Source organism: Hemitrygon akajei, chromosome 10 (genome assembly GCF_048418815.1).
Source record: "Hemitrygon akajei chromosome 10, sHemAka1.3, whole genome shotgun sequence".
Lineage (NCBI taxonomy): Eukaryota > Metazoa > Chordata > Chondrichthyes > Myliobatiformes > Dasyatidae > Hemitrygon > Hemitrygon akajei.
The window spans coordinates 143,123,943-143,137,149 of record NC_133133.1 but is presented as its reverse complement, the minus strand read 5'-3'; the positions used below and the strand labels follow the sequence as shown (position 1 = coordinate 143,137,149).

The following is a 13,207-nucleotide window of genomic DNA, read 5'->3' as shown; positions in this document are numbered from 1 at the left end:
GCTTAATAACATTAGGTACACCCCGATAAGAGACTCTCATGCTGAGCTTGACAATTTAAGACTGAAATTCCATATTGACAACCATGAACCTTTTCCCATATATAATAAGTGACTTTCGAAAATCTGCTTCAGGGCATCTGCATTGAATTTATGATCAGTCTTTATTGCAACATCACAAGTTTCCCTAAGAAGGTACTGATGGATGCTCCAGTTGAACTGTTAGCAGCAGTCTAACAGCTTATTAAAGCAACTCAGAATACTCCAGTGCTCAGGAGCTGGGTTTGGGATGTAAAGAAATTAGTTTCATCAATTAATAATATATTCAAAAGTGAACTTTTAGTTCCAAAAAGTTTAGGATGTCATATGATTGTCAAAAAATAACACTTAAATAGCTGTTTCTTTTCGGGGGGGGGGGGGGGGGGGAGAGGAGAGAGAAAAAAATATTACAAAGAGGCAATATTTTTCCAAAACAAATTGAAAGTAAAAATTAACCTGAAATACCAAAGTAAAAATAATTGTCAATATGTAAATAATAATTAAATATTTGTTAGTTTTATACAGAACAGAAATGGGCCTTCTACAATATCATCAAATCCATTTTAAATATTTTTCCCATCTACACTAATCCCATTTGTCCTCATTACATCCATATCCCTATGCCACAACTGTTTAGACAGGTATTTAAAATGCCTCTTAAGTGTAACTCTATCTGCATCTGCATCCCAGTGTCAACCATTTTCTATGTAAAACCTACCCCCTCAATGTCCTACCTCTCATCTTAACCCTTTAACCTCTTATTATTTTGATACCCCTGCTATGTGGAAAGAGATTTTGACCATCTACTCCATTTTTTATAATCTCATATTTCTATCAGGTCATTGCTCAGCTTCCTTTGCTATAAGGAAAACAAGCTTACACTATCCATTCTCTCCACATAACGTATACGTCTCCAAATTTTTCTTCCTGTTCTAGAAATATGTCAGCAGATTGTTCACTATTAATTACCCCTAATATAGGACAATGGCAGAAGAGTCAAACAGTTGATGGCCAATCTGAAAAAATGGCAAGGCTGGAAGTAATAAAGTGGAAAATGGAATTGTTCTGCTGAGAACTGCATGGATCAGATGGATCAAATGATCTTTATTTGTATTTTAACAAGAATCCTAATCTTTGCATCAACAAGGTATAGAATATTGAGTGCAAAAAGGAAACATGACTTTGCAAAAAACTTTAGACTTCAGCATATGCTGTTCTTTGACTGCAACAAAGCAAGTTATAAACTAATAGAACATGGGCAGATAGAGGCTAACCATTTCCAGTAATTGAACAGTCCAGATAAAATACTTAGTATAAGATTGGGAACAAAGTCTTGCATACACCATTTTGTATAGAGCTCTATGGGGAAAAAAAAATTATTTCCAGGATTAGTAAAACAGAAACCATGGCAATAGGCAGATGGATCAAAGAAAAGGGTTAAACTTAAAGTTAAACTGATTAAAGGTCCTAAATAAATACTTGCATGCAGGACAAATGCAAACACATTTAAAATAGATTCCCATTGTAGAATCTGAATCAAGTTAAAAATAGTTAAGATCCAAAAGACAATTGAAATTTAGATATGCTACTTTTACCTTCGAAATCAAGTATACACCATTCACAAAAAATCAGTTACGACAAACTTTACTTCAAATAACACTACGTACTTCTTTGAAAAGATTGCATCTTCTTCCTTGATTTCATTTACAACTGGTTTAGGAGGCTCCTCACTCTCTTCTTCATTTTCATCTACAAATTGGGATAAGCAGCAATTTTTAAAAAAATGACGGCAAAGTAAACAATGGATACAAAAACTAAGAAAAATAATTAAAAATGATTGTCAATGAGTATATACAAGATGGGTAAAATAACCTTATTGCAAGAAAAATGAACAAACATTGGTCTATATTGTAATGGTGACATTGATGATTTCCCCCCAATCCATTGTAAACAATTAATACTCAATGTGTTTTGCTATTAAGATCATACTTTCGAATCACGTACAGTAAATTTTGGTTAGTTAATTGGGCCATTGGATAATCAGGGCAGCCGCTTATTTGTTGCACCTTTTTAAAGAACTACACCTAATCCAGGAAATAGCTGGGATTCCCTTCATTTATTTGGGACAATATTCTGCTTACTCAGGGCAGGACACTGTTGTCAAACAGTACATAACCAGCATCAGTTGCGTGCACTTGTGTGGCTGTTAAAAGACATTACACCATGCTTAAAGCAATCAGTTTGTGTGTGTGTGTGTGTGTGTGTGTTATTTTCCTCCTATTTGCAGAATCTTTTGCACGTTGATTGTTTGTCCATCCTGTTGGGTGTCGTCTTTCATTATTTCTATTAGAAAACTAATCTCAGGGTGTATATGGTGATACACACACACACACACACAAACACACACATATAGAGAGAACATAAGAAGAAGACTCCTTGAAAGTAAGTTGAGGGAACAGTTCAGTAATGGTGCAAGTGAAGTTGAGTGAAGTTATCCCCTTTGGTTCAAGAGCCTGATATTTGAGGGGTACTAACTGTTCCTGAACCTGATGATGTGGGTCCTGAGGCTCCTATACCTTCTTAGTGACTGCAACAGCAAGAAGACAGCATAGCTAGGGTGGTGGGAGTCCTTGACGATTAATGTTGCATTCCTGACATAGCGCTCCTTGTAGATGTGCTCATGGTGGGGAGGGCTTTCTCCGTGATGGACTGGGCTGTATCCAGTTCTTTTTTTTTTAAAAAAAAAGGCTTTTCTGTACAAGGGCATTGTAATACAACAATCAATATACCTATACCCTCCTCCACACATCTACAGCAGTTTGTCAAAGTTTTAGATGACATGCCAAATTGTCACAACCTTCTAAGTAAAGCTCTGCCATGCTTTCTTTTTACGGTAATTGTCCTATGCGCTGGGCCCAGGACAGATCCTCTGAAATAATAACAGATGAATTTCAAGTTGCTGACCCTCCCCATCTCTGCTCCTCCAATGAGGACTGGCTCATGAACATCTAGTCTCCTCCTGAAGTCAATAGCTCCTTAGTTTTGCTGACATTAAATGAGAGGTTGTGGCACCTCTCAGCCACATTTTCTATCTCCCTCCTATATGCTGATCCGTCGCCATCAATTCGAATTTGAGATTACTGAATTGCTGGAATTTCCTAAATTGGAGGGTAACGTAGACTGGATTATTGGGGCTATTTAATGGCGGATGTAAATACACTTTGGAAAGAGAGAAGTGAGGACCATTGGGAACTGGGACAAGACAGATGAGGCGTGAGGAAAATCATACTGAATGATAGGGCATGCTTGAGTGACTGAGCAGTCTACTCCTGCTTGTATTTCTTATGTTCATGGATAATAAACATAAAAATGAATGCTGAAGGCAACAAGGATACAGGCCTGTGAAGTGAGTAACATGTAGTTAACATGACAAGTGAAACATTAGGAACAACACCAGACTCAAGTGTGTAGCCAAAATATGCATTCATTATAAAATTGCCGAGTGCAAGGAACAAAATGAGCAATCTGCAGATGCAAATTACGTTCAGTTGTTATGAAATGGATGCCTGAAAAATGGCTAGTACACCTGGTTATAATTTAGCAGCAACGTATGTAGCCCTTAATGATAGATAACTGTCACTTTAAAGACAAGAGATGATGCAATTGGAAGCATGCAGGAATCAGCAACTGTAAAGGAAAGATTGAAGAACTTAAAAAGAGTCATTGCTGTTCATTGGGTTCCTGATGAGAACTGTAGAGTGGCAAAATGCACAAGTACAAGTAGTAATCAATTATGTTGCAAAGGCACGATGATCTCTATGGAGTATTTTATCTTTCATGTTATCTGGAAAAATTATGAGCTGTTGTGACACTGTTAGGATAACTTTTCTTGCATCACACAGGTGTCTTCCTTCTTCAGGAAGTAACAAGCAGGATAGGCAAAGGGGAGTCAATGAGTGCTAATTTCTTGAATTTTTAGAAGGCCTTTGATATTGTGCTATCCATGAGCCTGCTGAACAAGAGAGCCCATGGTATTAGAGAAAAGGTACTAGCATGGATAAAAGATTGGCTGACTGGCAGAGTGCAAAGAATGGGAATACTGGGGACCTTTAGAGATTGGCTGGCGATGACTAGAGTTCTGCAGGAGCCAGTAATGGGTCCTCTACTTTTAATGTTATACATTAATGATCTGGAGACAGAATTGAATGTGCTGTAATTAAGTTTGCAGACAACACAAAGGGAAGTGGAGGAACTGGTAGTGTTAAAGAGGGAGTCTGCAGAAGGACTTGGATAGGTTGGGAAAATGGACAAAGTGGCCAGTGTGATACAATGTGAAGTGTATGGTCTAGCAGTTTGATAAAAAGAATAACGGCATAGACTATTTTCTAAACATGGAAAGAAATCAGAAATCAAAGGTGCAAAGGGCCTTGAAGGTTCAGGGTTCCCTAAATGTTAACTTGCAGGTTGAATCAGTGGTAAGGAAGGAAAAAGCAGTATAGGATAAAAGGATGCTTCTTTATAATTGAGAGGAGGAGGAATTTATTTAGAGGGTGGTGTATCTGAGGAATATTTGCCACAGATGGCATGGGAGCCAGATCACTGGTTATATTTAAAACAGAAGTTGATTGGTGTTTCATTAGTAAGGGTGCCAGAGTTTTGAGGGAGAAGTAGGAGAATGGGGTGGAGGGGGTGGGGGAAGAAAATAATCTAAGTAAGAGTGGGCTGTCGTTGGAGAGGGTACAGAGAACCTTCATGATAATAATCCCTGGATGAAAGGTTAACATGACTGAATGGCGGAGCAGATTTGATTAGTCGAATGGCATAATTCTATTCCTATGTCCTATGGTTTTACGTAGACAGCATGGACATGAACCTTTATCATTCATCAAATTTAACAGGTAATGTTATAAAGGGCAGTTGTTAGCACATCATCTCTCAGTAGCTGAAGGATCCAGATTATAATAATAGTTCAAGGTTTCCTAAAGGGAGCCTGAAAACACCTTGTACAAAAACTGTATGGAAGTGGAACTTATTTTCACTGTTAGCACATCAAAAACGTAGCAAGGTAACAAGATTAGGCTGGTGGAAAAAAGTTGAATTAATGTGGGATCATTGGTAAATGCTTGTGTAGTGGACAAAAACAGATATGACATTTACTTCATTTTTAGTTAATAGGAAAGTTGAAATAACAAAAATAACTATCAGAGATTTAAAAAAAACACAAGACTGACAGAAACATATTTACATTTATAATAATGAGCCAGATTTAGTTAATTGAGCCATGTATTAAGCTTCATCTAACAAGTATAATCCATTTGAAAAGGAGAAATAAGGAATATCTACCAAGAGTTTAGATTTAAGCGTAGCTGTCACATAATGGAAGACTGATTATTCAAGGTAAACTGGGCACACATATGCATGAGCTGAAAGGGATTTTAGAGCAGTGGAAATAGTTCATAAATTAACATGCTACAGAATCAATTTATTTCCCCATGCAGAAAGACTTGTGCTTGCCAAAGCAAAAACCCATGCACAACACAAGATAAGCAAAAGGTGAAACTAAATGAAATTGAATACTAAAAACAAAAAAAGAGCAGATTTAAACAATTTGAAAAAAAACGCTAGGTGACTGAGCAAAAAGAGCAAAAACAAATCTGAAAATAAGCTGGCAAAGGATTTCAAAGTCAAGATATTTTTAACAAATTCAGGGAAAAACAAAATTATTGGAAGTAAAGTGAGACGATCAAAATTAGATATTAGGAATATTTTCAAATAAAAACAGAAATGTCAAATAATTGCCTATATTACAGCAGCGATTTCCAACCTTTTAATCCATGGACCCCTCAGTTAATGGTAATCCCTGTATTTGAGGAGAGGTACGTTGATCAAAACAGGGATTGGGAGTTGCCAAAATTAAGGCAAATGAACATAATGAAGCAAGTAATGGCATTAAGGAATGGCAAATCCAAAATGACCTTCTACTTTTCATCCCTAAAGCATAAAGTAGAGGAGATTCTTAGAAGATTATATCATTAAAACAGTTGTAGGTTTTATTCATGAATCATTTACTCAATTGGGAAAACTCTACATCATAATCAATTCAGGAAAAACAGGGGATTAAAAATCATAAAAGCTTAACAGAGTTTTCCTATCCAATTGCAGGAAATATAAAGCTCTGCCTTCTTCGCTTCCATTGTTCAGAGCCTCACTCTTCACGCAAAGCAGCAAATTACTTGCTGTACTTCTATTGCAGATACAAGAGAAATTACATATCTAAATACATGAGAGCATCTTGAAAATATTCTTTGATCAGTGGGTCAGTATGGGTATGGTAATAGAAGAAACTGAATATTTTAAAGAGCCATCGAAAATAATGAGCAAGAAATGTCTTTGGATACTTATATGATCTAAGAGGCCATATGACAAAACCCCTTCTCCAGAACATAAGTTTGAGGAGTATGGGCAAAGGAAAGCGCAGTACAAAGGAGCAAAAGTTATGCTATTTTGCAAAAGGCTGGAGAAAGTTTGGGGTGCATGCATTAGAACACATGCTTCAGCCTTGGAATAGAGTGAATGCTAAATATTTAAAATAATCAAAAAGGAATATGGAACAAAGGAAGAGCAGGCCCTATAGCACTTTATTACATAACCAAACAATGATTTTTAAAAAGTCTAAGCTTTCAATCCCAGCATGTCATTAGAGATCACAGAACTTTGAAACAGTCTCCAAACTAAGGAATCTATGAAAAGACTCAAAGACCAACCCAAGGGTTTATTTACCTGCTTCCTCAAAAGGTGTTTTGTGCTACCATTACAATAGAGAAATTGCAAGAACCTGTAAGATAAAAAACGATCTAGTGCTTTCCCAGCATATATGACTAATAAACATTTCTCAGGTTTTCAGCTGGGTACAGGCCATTGATTATAACCGACATTTCGTTGCAAACTCTGCCATCTTCATCAGATGATACGTACACGACGCTGGAAGAACTCAGCAGGTCAGGTAGCATCCGTGAGAAAAGAGTAGCCAACGTTTCGGGCCGAGACCCTTCATCAGGAATGGGGGGGAAGAGAGGGCCGAAACCCAGTAACAGAGATAGGGGAGGGGATAGGGCTAGAGGTGCCAGGTGGAGAACCAATCAGAGGAAGGATAAAGGGGGGAGGGGATAAGCATGAAAGAACTGTAGAGATAAAGGAGCAGAAAGTTGAAAGGGGAGAGGGGCAGAGAGGGACCTAGGATAGGGTAAGGGGGAGGGGGAGGGAATTACCGGAAATTGGAGATTTCAATGTTCATACCACCAGGCTGGAAGCTACCCAGACGGTAGATGAGGTGTTGCTCCTCCAACCTGAGTTTGGTCTCATCACAGCAGTAGAGGAGGCCATGTATGGACATATCTAGATGGGAATGAGAGGCAGAATTGAAGTGGGTGGCAACCGGGAGATCCTGTCTATTGTGACGGATGGAGCGGAGGTGCTCGACGAAGCAGTCCCCCAATCTGCGTTGGGTCTCGCCGATGTAGAGGAGGCTGCACCGGGAGCACCGGATGCAATAAACTCCAACAGACTCGCAGGTGAAGTGTTGCCTCACCTGGACGGACTGTCTGGGGCCCAGAATGGTGGTAAGGGGGGAGGTGTGGGGACAGGTGTAGCATTTGTGCTTGCAGGGATAAGTGCCGGGTGGGAGTTCTGTGGGGAGGGACGTGTGGACCAGGCAGTCGCGGAGGGAACGATCACTGCGAAAAGCTGAGGGGGTAGGGAGGGAAAGATGTGCTGGGTGGTGGGGTCCTGTTGACGGTAGCGGAAGTTGCGGAGGATAATGTGTTGGATCCTGAGGCTGGTAGGGTGGTAGGTGAGGCCAAGGGGAACCCTGTCCTTGTTGTGGTGACGGGAGGATGGGTTAAGGGCTGAAGTGCGGGAGGTGGAGGAGATGCGGGTGAGGGCATCTTTGTTGACGCCAGAAGGGAAACCACGATCCTGAAAGAAAGAGGACATTTGAGAAGTCCTGGAACGGAAAGCCTCATCCTGGGAGCAGATGCGGCGGAGACGGGGGAACTGGGAATAGGGAATGGCAATTTTGCAGTGGGCAGGGTGGAAAGAGGTATAGTCAAGATAGTTATGGGAGTCAGTGGGTTTGTAGAAGATGTCAGTGGATAGTCTGTCTCTGGAGATGGAGACCAAGAGATCAAGAAAGGGGAGAGAAGTGTCCGAGATGGATCAAGTGAATTTAAGGGCTGGGTGAAAGTTAGAAGCAAAGTTGATGAAATTGACGAGCTCAGCATGGGTGCAGGAAGCAGCACCAATGTAGTCGTCGATACAGCGGAGGAAAAGTTGGGGAGTGGTGCCAGTATAGATTTGGAGCATAGACTGTTCCACATAACCCACAAAGAGGCAGGCATAGCTGGGGCCCATGCGAGTGCCCATGGCTACACCCTTGATCTGGAGAAAGTGGGAAGAACCAAAGGAGGAGTTATTGAGAGTTAGAACAAGCTCCGCCAACCGGAGAAGTGTGGTGGTGCTGGGGAACTGGTGGGGTCTGTTATCCAAAAAGTAGCGGAGGGCTTTGAGGCCTTCTTGATGTGGGATGGAGGTGTATAAGGATTGAACATCCATGGTAAAAATGAAGCGGTCGGGGCCGGGGAATTGGAAGTTATTGAAGAGGTGAAGGGCATGGGATGTATCCTGGATGTAGGTGGGGAGAGTCTGAACTATGGGGGATAAAATGGAGTCCAGGTAGGCAGACACAAGTTCGGTGGGGCAGGAGCAGGCTGAAACTATGGGTCTGCTGGGACAGTCAGGCTTGTGGATCTTGGGGAGGAGGTAAAACCGAGCTGTGCGGGGTGTGGGAATTATGAGTTTTTTGGCTGAGGGAGGAAGGTGTCCGGAGTTGATGAGGGTGGAGATGGTGTGGGAGACAGTGGATTGATGTTTTTTGGTGGGGTCCTGTGGCAGGGGTAAGTATAAGGAGGTGTCGGAGAGCTGCCGTTTGGCCTCAGTGAGGTAGAGGTCCGTCCGCCGGGCTTATCCCCTCCCCCCTTTATCCTTTCTCTGATTGGTTCTCCACCTGGCGCCTCGAGCCCTTCCCCCTCCCCTATCTCTATTACTGGGCTTCGGCCCTCTCTTCCCCCCCATTCCTGATGAAGGGTCTCGGCCCGAAACGTTGGCTACTCTTTTCTCACGGATGCTGCCTGACCTGCTGAGTTCTTCCAGCGTCGTGTACGTATTCTTTGATCCACAGCATCTGCAGTTGTATTTTTGTGTTTTCATCAGATGATGCCTGGGCACATCTAGTCCAGTGGCATTTATACCCCCGTAGTCCGTCCCTCCTGATTAGTCCTCATCCAATCAGGTTTCTGCTCTTCCACCCTGTTTACAGTCAAATTCCAGTTTACTTAAAGCGACACCTACGTCTTCATAAAAAATACCAGATTAATACCATCTGCAACCTGTAAGAAAGCTCAAATCACAGCTTATGCTGGTCAAAGGTGACCAGGGACTCAGGTCAGCTGGTGTTTACAGAATTCCGTGAATGCAGAGCAGCATATATCGGCCAGATGGGACGCATGGTGGAAACCGCATCTAGGAGCACAGGCGGGTTACCTGAAGAAATCGGCAGTAGCAGAACTGTGCATTTGCAATGGCCATAGAATTGATTTAAACAGCACAAAACTACTGTGTCGTGCCAACGGCTTTTGGGACTGCCTGGTAAAGGAAGCCATTAAAATAAAACTAGAGAAAAAGGAATTTAAGAAAGACAAAGGTCTTGCTCTAAATAAGAACTGGAATTTGATTGTAAACAAGGTGGAAGAGCAGAAACCTAATTAGATGAGGACTAACCAATCAAGAGGGACGGACTACGGGCGTATAAATACCACCAGATTAGACATGCCCAGGCATCATCCCTGATGAAGATAGAGTTCATCAACAAAACATCAGTTATAATCAATACCTATACCTGGCTGGAAGCTCAAGAACAATTTAACCTGTAAGGTGATGATAACCTCAGGAGTCCTTCCAAATCAATACAATTTCTGTGTGCAAATTATGACAAGTACCAACAGTGCATAGATCTGGAGAAAAGAGCTAATATGGATAGTATGATCATGAAGGAAGGGCTTAATAAATGTTAGGGGTAGAATTTTGTGATTGCAGGATAAGCTGCTTAGAACCAGAGAGTGAACCAGCACTGACCACAAAGATAGTTGGCTCCATCAACCATCACTGATGCTACATTCTTAAATGGAGGACTGGTCAACTACATTTAATAGTCAGTTATATTTAATAGTTAAACATTATTTAAGCATAAAGACTACATTAGTACTGTGTTTTGCAGCAATTTTTAATTAAATAATTCCTTTATAGTTTCTTGCAACTATTTTATAGTACATGTTAGTTGTGATATTGACTTAATAATGATTAGAACAAAAGTGCTCTAGATTGGTTTAAGCAAACTTCTGAATGGCTAAATTAATCGGGGCAGCCACCCCCCCCCCCCCCCCCACCAATGTTAGTATTTTTTTAAAGGTGGCAATGGATCTGTTTAAGATGACTGGAGGCATGTTTAGAGATTAGAGGTAGTGTTTTTTTTTTAAAGTATTTGGTGCCTACAACATACTGCTGTGTAGAGGATAAGAAAAATGGAGGGTTATGGACTGTTTAGGAGGGAATGCTCAAGATTGATTGTGGAGTAGTTTTATATAGGTCTAGATTTTATGATCACTGCCATTAATTTCACTTTCCTGAAGATCATGATATTATGTGTTTAAACATACTTGTTCGAAATTCACTCGGATTTGAATATACTTCATGCCTCAGTGTAATCTTTTCTCTTGGGATTGCCTAAGAGAGAAAAAGATAGAGATGATTTCCTTCTACTTCATTTGTAGGTACTGTGGGGCTGATAAGGCAGAAGTGATTCTTGATATCCACAGCTTTCATGTACAGAATTTGAATGAATCAAAGCAGGGGGAAAAAATACTCATTTCAAGCCTTAAATGGGCATTCTCTCTCAGAGATTCATGTTCTCTGGTTCTTAACTGCCCATCAGAAAAACACCCTCACGGCATTTACATTATCAAACCTAGTAACTGTTTACCGGATTGATTCATGTGGAAAAACTTCACTGCTCTATGGCCCACTGCCATCATGGCAGGTATATCCTAGCATAAATAAGGAGTCTCAAAACTACAGGTTAATTCATGTGTGGTGTTACGACACAACTTTCTTATTCTCGCACTCAGTGCAATAATCAGCATTCTATTTGCACTACACAATAATGATTCCTGTCCTGCAGGACGCACTCTCCTAGGGAAAATAGCAAAGGTACTGAATTTCCTCCATTTGTAGACAATTTCTCAAGGTCTTCAGAAACGCTATTGTAGCCTTTTCCAGCTTCATGCATCTCCACAATTCTTCTTCCAAGGTCCTCTGAAAGTTGATCAAGGCATGGTGCACAGAAGCAGATCTTTCCTGAGAAGAGCAGGCTAAGTCAATAACCTGACTTTGTGTGTCTTTTTCATAGGGCAGGGCACCTCTACAACCCACACCTCCAATCTCATCTCCTTGATTAGAACACTATATAGTTTTCATAGAAGGCATTAGCCCAGAGTTAACATACTTTTTTGAACCTTGACTCTGATTGTTTAAATGATATACTCATTGATGAGAAGTACAGTTGTTTCTGTTATTAGTTTAAGCAGATTGTGTTTGTCTATTTATTGTGACTTAGATTAAATCTGACTACACTGAGTAATTAATGTAGAAAAGCAGGTAACTGCAAAGGATTCAAAAATTTTCTTGCAACTGCACATACTGCAAATCTAATCCACAATCAATCTATGCCTTTCATTCTGCACAGCCTGAAACCCTCCATCTTTCTCACATAGATGTATACATCCAAGAGTCTCTTAAATGCCCCTATCGTATCAGCCTTTACCATCACCTTGGCAGTATATTCCAGACACCTACCATTCAGTATAATAAAAACCTGATTTTGCCACTCCCCTAAACTTCCCTCTGATCACCTTAAAACTATGTCCTCTGGTGTTGGCCTGGGGAAAAAATAGCTTGCTGTCTACTTTATGCTTCTCAATCTCTGTCATTCCAAAAAGAAAAGCTCTAGCTGGCTCAATCTTTCCTCATTAGTCATGTTCGCTAATCTAGGCAGAATTTTGGTAAATCTCCCATGCACCCTCTCTAAAGCTTCTACATCTTTGCTATATTGAGGCAACCAGAAATGAACACAATACTCCAATGGTGGCCTAACCATTTTTATGGAGCTACAATACTACCTGATAGTTCTTGAACTCAATCTTCTGACTAATGAAGGTCAAACATCATACACCTTCTTAATTTTGAGGAATCTATGAACCATACTCTACACTGTTAAGAATCTTGTATTAACCTTGTACTCTGCTGTCAAGTTGAACTTTCCAGAATTTACTTTGCACTTTTCCAGACTGACTCCATCAGCCATTTCTCCGTTCAGCTCTGCATCCTCTCTATATTTTGCTATAAGCTGTAACAACCTTCTACACTATGCACAACATCACCAACCTTTATCTAAATAAGTCTACAAACACACCCTTCCATTTCCTCATCCAAGTCATTTATTAAAAACCACCCTGTGTAGGGGCCCAGAATAGATTCCCGTGGAACACCACTAGTCAGTGACAACCAGGCAGAGCGTGTTCCATCTACTATCATCCATTGCCTTTTGTCAGAAAGCCAATTCTGAATCCACACATGGATCCACATCCACATGACTTTCTGGATAAGCCCACCATGGGAGCCTTGTGAAATGCTTTACTAAAAATCAATATACACCACATCCTCCAACTTGTTTTGTCAGCTCCTTGAAAAACTCAATTAGGTTCTTGAGGCATGAACTGCTCTTCACATGTTGACTATCCCTAATAAGACAATGCTTCTCCAAATGCTCATAAGTCCTGCCCCTAAGAATCCTCTCCATTAGTTTGCCCATCGCTGACACAAGGCTCACAGGTCTACATTTCCCAGAATTATTCTTTTAACTTTCTTGAACAACAAAGAACATCTGCCATCGTCCCAACCTCTGGCATTACTCCCATGGCCAGGAAGGACACAAAATATCAAAGATTCAACCATCCTTCCCTCACATTCATAGTAAACTGGGGCATATCCCATCCATCTCCAG

At 40.6% G+C, this 13,207-nt stretch overlaps 1 protein-coding gene across 4 annotated transcripts in view; it reads right to left on the bottom strand.

The window, feature by feature from the left end:
- The window catches only part of nup50 (nucleoporin 50), a 76,130-nt gene that overhangs the window by 8,159 nt on the left and 54,764 nt on the right, over positions 1-13,207 (bottom strand). For all 4 annotated transcript variants that reach the window (XM_073059186.1, XM_073059189.1, XM_073059188.1 and 1 more), the window contains one exon: positions 1,704-1,785. In XM_073059186.1, coding sequence (XP_072915287.1) covers positions 1,704-1,785 — 82 coding nt within the window. The remainder of the gene's footprint in view (positions 1-1,703; positions 1,786-13,207) is intronic.